Raw genomic sequence first — 6321 nt, 5'->3', positions numbered from 1 at the left:
TTTGGATAAAAATGACCCCTAAAATTAAATAAAATTAAATACTTAAAATTTTGAGATAATAAAACTCAAAATAATATTTTAAGGCTCCAAAAAGACTCATAAAATAATTTGGCTAGAAAGTTGTCATCTCGTCCGTCCACGGTCCCGTCTACGCGATCAAATAATAAAAATACTAAAAATTATAAAAATCACTAATTATGGGTTAAATGCTTAAAAATAAATTAAATCATGCATAAATAATTCACAGAATTATTTAACCCATAAATCATAAATTTAAATAATTAAATATCCTAATTATGCAGGCGGATTTACGAAATTAAAATACCGGGTGTTACACTTAATCACGTGGAGTTTGATTGTCTATTATTATTATTGTCATTGTTATCAGGAGCTATGTGTGGAAGATTTATTTGTTTTCAAACAAGAAAATTTTAATTCTATTCCATTTGTGAAATCCATTATAATTTAGTTAAAAGAATAATGCTTAGAGCAGCTTCTACATCTGAGCTATATTGATTTTGGACAGTTTTGGCATAGCCAATCTCGCTCAAGTGGGTCAGTGATCTTTGAATTTTTTATGGCTTTTCCCGTTTTCGTTTTTCTTTTTTGGTCATGCTTACAACATTAAAAAAAAAAATTGAAGTATTGTTTGTGCTACATTAGTTTTGGACAGCTTCAGATAAGTCAAATTCATTTGAGTTGTTTTCTGATAATGTAAATGCTCTGTTATTTGAAATCCCCTTTTTGGTTTTATTGTGTTGGCATTATGTTTTAATTTAATATTAGTTTGGTCTGGGTTTGAGCTTTATTGGCTTTGAACAGCTTCAGGGAAGACAAATTCTTTTGAGTCAGTTCCTGATCTTGAAAAGTCAATGTACACACAAATTGACGGATATCCATGTGTACGACTGCTCAACATTTCTGGGGCAATTGGCTGTTCAAGTCGGTACTTTAATTATAATGTTCAATTAGTCAGCCGCTTATCTTTTAGTGCCTAATCAGCTAATTATCAATTTGGATTTTAGATCCTGGTCGAGGGAAAGTTGTTGCTCCAATTGTACAATTCAAGAATGCAAATATGTTGGTCAGATCAACAGCAATATTGGTTTCTGCTGATGAATTTGAAAGCCTACTTTCAAGGCATGCAGTTTTTGGTTTCTAATATATCTGCCAAAAATCAACAATTTCATTCTTCATTGAATTTTCTTCCTTGCTCGTTTTACTATTCTGATATTTTTTTAAAGGTTTTTCTGATCCTTTGTCCCATCAATACATTTAAATTCCTTTTCTGTTATCATCAGCAACATTTGTCCATTTGTTGGCAGACTTGGTTGGGTCTCTCAATGTATTTAACTCGTTGTTTGCTTCTTACTTTTCTTCTTTTCCTACTCCTGCTGCACCAGTTTCCTCATGGTGCCCAAAAAATAAATGCATTTCATGAAGTTGACACCAGTTCATCCCTCTCAGAACCATGATTAATATTCACCAAAATTGGTACGAAACTATTTGCCCTGACACTAGTAGCAGCAAACATTGAAGAAAGAGTATAGAACGAAATTTGAATTATAGTAATTACTATGGTAAATGACTGAGCACTTGGATGTGTTTAATTTTTTAAAATGACAAAAGAGAAATTAGGCGTTATAATATCTGTGGGTCCTTATAATGTCTGCTTTTAGTTTCCGTCACATTTATTGTTCTCTATGCTTACTCAATATGGCATATTCACATTATTGTTTTCCTTAAACATTTATCTTTTGAACTTGTATTTCTGATTAATTTCTCTTAACTACTGGGGCTTATGCTGGTAACCCCAATCAAACGAGGAATATTCTCTTTTATTGTTTTGCACTGTTTGTTGTCTGTATTTTAGAGTATCAAAAGATCCAAATTTATCGAGGAATGTGGCTGGGGTTTTAGTTGAAGCAAGCACTCAGGTCCAAAATGGTTTAAAGGGTAAGTTATATAGTTAATTTTGTTTGTTGAATTTTGAGAGAAGAATTCATCAGCTAACAGTTGGTGGTCATTGCAGGAAATTCCCCAGATGTAAAGTTTCCACAAGCTGAATTTGCTCCATATAAAAGCAACAACTTTGAGTGGAATCCAGCTGTATGTGGTGAAAAATGATTACCCGAATCCACTAATTCTGGTAGTCAATTTTGTTACGCGCATTAATAATAATAATAATAATAATTACTATAAAATAAATGTTGAACGAGAAGTCGGTTTCGGTTAGTTACATGTAAGTTGGTATTTTATTTTTATTTTTTTGGAAAGAGGTCAAGTTGGTATTGTATCTTGGCCTTTAGTCCGAGCTTATTAAATGTGACAAACCGTATTAAATATGATATATTAAGTAACAATTTACACACCCATATATCTTTCTTTGCCATATAAAAATTTGTAAATAACTAAAATTATTGCTTTTACATTCGTCACAACACATGCTCGGTACATTAATTATTACATGATGATTCAAAACTAGTGTACCATAAATATCTGACTATCTGAGCAACATGAAATGCAGTGGAGTATTTCGTTAGGATATCAATATGAAACAAATAGTGGATAGACATTTTTTGGTTATCCGACATGGTTTTTTTTTTTTTCATCCCAAGAAGAAAATATTTATCTTATTTTTATGCTCATATGATAGTTATATACCTCATCATAATCAAATTGGTGCGTCAAATCAAATCAAATTTTCTTTTTATTTAACCAAAAATTAAACCAACGTATCTCGTGTGACTAAATTATCTCATTTTCTCTTACCACTCTCTTTATCCTCTTTTTGTATCAACTTCTTTAACAAATTTCAACAGTTATCATTTCTTATAAAATTATACATATATACAATTTTTTTAGTCATAACTACCACGTGCATTTAAATTAACCATTTATCACTAACTTAATCTAGTCTAGAAATTATCTATAAATACATGTGTAGTGTTCGAAAATCATAAGCTCTCCTCTCTTGCAATTTTCGAAACACACATATATTTTCTAAGGAGATTTTTCGAAAATTCCCCTACTCCTTTTGAGAAAATTCGGTCTGTGATTTTTGTGAAAAATTACATTCCGAATTAACAGATCAAATCTGTTTATTCTCTTTGATAAAACATCTGATTGATTTATAGTGCAATCAATAAGAGGGTTTCTGTTTTCTATTCGTAGACCTGATTCCGGAGAATGATCGTGATAGTCATCGGTTCCCGGGATTTACAAGAGGAGCAGATTAAATTCTGTTGGAGTCCATAATCAATCTTTTACTTGAAGAGGTAAAATATTATTAATTGTGATTATTATTATTCTACTTATATAATTTAATCGTTAGGATTTGATACCCATAATATGGAATTGTTCCATATAAAATTTTTAAACTTCCGCTGCACCGGGTATCAAGATCTTTGATCGCGAAAACGACACGTGTTCCAACAGTGGTATTAAAGCCAGGTTGCTCTCAGATCAAACGATTAAATTAATCGATTGTACAAAATTTTTGGCCTCCGGTTTTTGAAACAAAAACAAAAATTTAAAATTAAATTTTAATGGGCACATCGGGCAGCGATCGTCGCTGCCCGGGGCAGCGATTTTTGCTGCCCAGGGCAGCGAACGTTGCTGCCCAAGGGTTCGCTGCCCCGGGCAGCGATTGGATCGCTACCCAGGGAAGCGCAGCGATCGTCGCTGCCCAAGGGGCAGCGACGGGCTGCCCTGCCCGGGACCCATTTTGGGGCGCGGGCTGCCCAGGATTGTCCTGGGCAGCCTGGAAAAATTAAAATTGATTTTTTAATTAAAATTTTAATATTTTGGAATTTTAGTTTTTGGTCCGATCGAAAATTATTTTTGATTGGTCCACGAGGCATCAGATCAAATTGTTTGAGTCCGAAATTTTTAAAATTGATTTTTGGATAAATTTGAATTTTTGGAAAATTTGTAAATCTTATTCGTTAAATTAGATTTTATAAAATTAATTATTTTGGTATAATTGATTATAAGATATGATCTTATGAATGAATTAGATAAAATATGATTTTATCTTTTAATTATGATGTCATTGCATGTTATCCAATGTTTTAATTATTGAATTAATTATTGGATAAAATGATGATCGATTGCCATGACCAATATTGTAGGTGTATGTTAGATTATTTACATTTGGTTTTATTGTTGTTGGGTTTTATTAATGAGCTTGGTTTATAGCCCAATTTGAATTGTCATTTGTAATAAAAAGTGGGCCTGGTTTATGGCCCGTTCCCACCCTTAAATATGTATCCCCTACTTGTCATCGAAATTTATTGTAAATTTATTAGACTTAGTGAGAGATAAAGATTTGAAGACAAAGGTGGGCCCAGCAGACAATAAAGACCGAAGAAATGTAAATTGGAAGCTCAATGTAATAGGATTGCATTGCATACTTGCATATCACCTAGGATTGGACTTAGACTCGTGATTGGCAACCACGGGTCGATTAGTGATTGAGATCAATCATCCTTTTAATAATATATGATATTATTGTTGTATGCATGTTTAGACTAAATTGTATGAATCCCGCAAGCATACAAATATTGCATGATGAGACAATTTTCAAAATTAAAAATCCCTCATTTTAAATATGATTTAAAATTGATATCAAGATAAACAAAAGGGAATTTAAATATTGTTTAAATGTTCCTACCTTCCATCAACGATCAATGTATGAGATGTATTTTGAAGATAATCTCGTATTTCTTACACTTGAAAAACGAGGTTATAATACATATACAAGGAAGGCTAATTAATTAGTCAAATAAAGGGCAAGGAATCTTCTTCTTTCAGACAAGCAGTCATGCGTTGCGTCCCATAATGTTTACCATATATCCACACATTTAAAAACCGTTGAACATTAAAAACAATTGTTCAAAAATAGGAAGCGCATTCAACGCAAAAATTTTGAAGGAAAAAAAACAAGAATTAGTAAAATATTGTGGCTTTTGTTGCAGCAGCCCTTTGGGAGACATCAAAGATGCATGGCGCTTTGACTTTTTGGATTCGTCCAAAAAATACTGAGCTCAAGCCTCAATCCGGCATGAATAGGGCAGCCCCTATTTGAGAATGATGCGAAAAATACTTAAAATTTGTTTAGATTAATACTTTAAAAACGTTTTTAATGTTTATATGTGAAAAAAACTTAAAATATGTGGTTAGATAAGATTTATTGAAACATTTTTAAAAAAAAAGTTTTTTTTTTATGTTTTCCGAATTGAATTGAAGCACCGATGGAAATCAAAACATATTATATTACAGGCTGAGTAGCTAGTATTTAAAAATGTGTTCTCCAAGTGTATTTTTTAAATATATTTTCATAAAATGTTTTTTTATAAAAAAAATTTGGTTCAGTGTATGTTATGCCTAATGCAGTTGAGTAGCTATCTCCGTCATTTTCTATCATTTTGATCAAAGCAAATTCTCTCATTTGGTCACATTATTACATGACATATAGCATATACATAGAAAAATCCCTAATTAATAATGTTGATTTTTCCAAGTATCTATCTATCAAGCTCGAAGTGGATTGTCACCAATGACAATGGATGCTTAATTAATGAATCCTACACACAAAAGACACACTAAATTTCTAAACGTCGTGGATGTATCTATGAATTTCTCTAGACTCGATGGTTTATTATTATTATTATAAAAAAAAACAGATTAAGTGATTTTCTATGTCGAAAATGTGGACAGATAGTTGAATATAATAGGCCATATCTGGTACGCTTTATATATAATCTAAATAAATTGCCAGATGAGCAAACTTTATTTAAAAAAAAAAGAAATAATTGGAAAGCATAACATTAATATTATTACTAGAAGGAGGCACGATTGGAGTAAAAATTAAAATTCCGACGCAGCGCCAACAAAGAACGGGACCCCCCTCACGCCTACTCTTGTACCCCTTAACCTAACTAAACATTTTTTTTCTAGAATTTTTAATTAATTAATATTATTATTGGATCTAGCAGATTCCTAAAACCCAATTCCATTTCATTTTCATACTGGGGGATCCATTTTATTACATTATATATTCATTTATTTATGCCTAAACTCAGACAAACTACACGTGACACTAGCCTCAAACGGACCCCTACCACTATTAATCAGTACATGGGTAACAACGATCGATGCTCGTGGATGATGTGTGTGGCTTGAGTTATTTGAGATTCGTGAATTTCAAATCTATGGATTTAAATTCGATATAGTATTTGTTTGGACGAGTTTATTTGGATCGAGAGATTTGAAGTCGTAAAAATCGTGATTTTCAAAGCCGTTTAATTTTTTTTATTA

General features: G+C 31.8%; 1 protein-coding gene across 1 annotated transcript; it reads left to right on the top strand.

Moving 5' to 3' along the window:
- The first annotated feature begins 369 nt into the window (after positions 1 to 369).
- On the top strand, positions 370 to 2356 carry LOC140867255 (nicastrin-like). The gene is made up of 5 exons (XM_073272331.1): positions 370 to 555; positions 823 to 942; positions 1026 to 1140; positions 1874 to 1956; positions 2033 to 2356. Exons 2-5 carry the CDS (start codon positions 873 to 875, stop codon positions 2125 to 2127), a joined length of 363 nt encoding a protein of 120 aa, XP_073128432.1. The 5' UTR covers positions 370 to 555; positions 823 to 872; the 3' UTR covers positions 2128 to 2356.
- Positions 2357 to 6321: the final 3965 nt, after the last annotated feature.

This window comes from Henckelia pumila, chromosome 4, assembly GCF_033568475.1.
Source record: "Henckelia pumila isolate YLH828 chromosome 4, ASM3356847v2, whole genome shotgun sequence".
NCBI classification, from domain to species: Eukaryota; Viridiplantae; Streptophyta; class Magnoliopsida; order Lamiales; family Gesneriaceae; genus Henckelia; species Henckelia pumila.
This window is presented reverse-complemented; position numbering and strand designations above follow the sequence as displayed.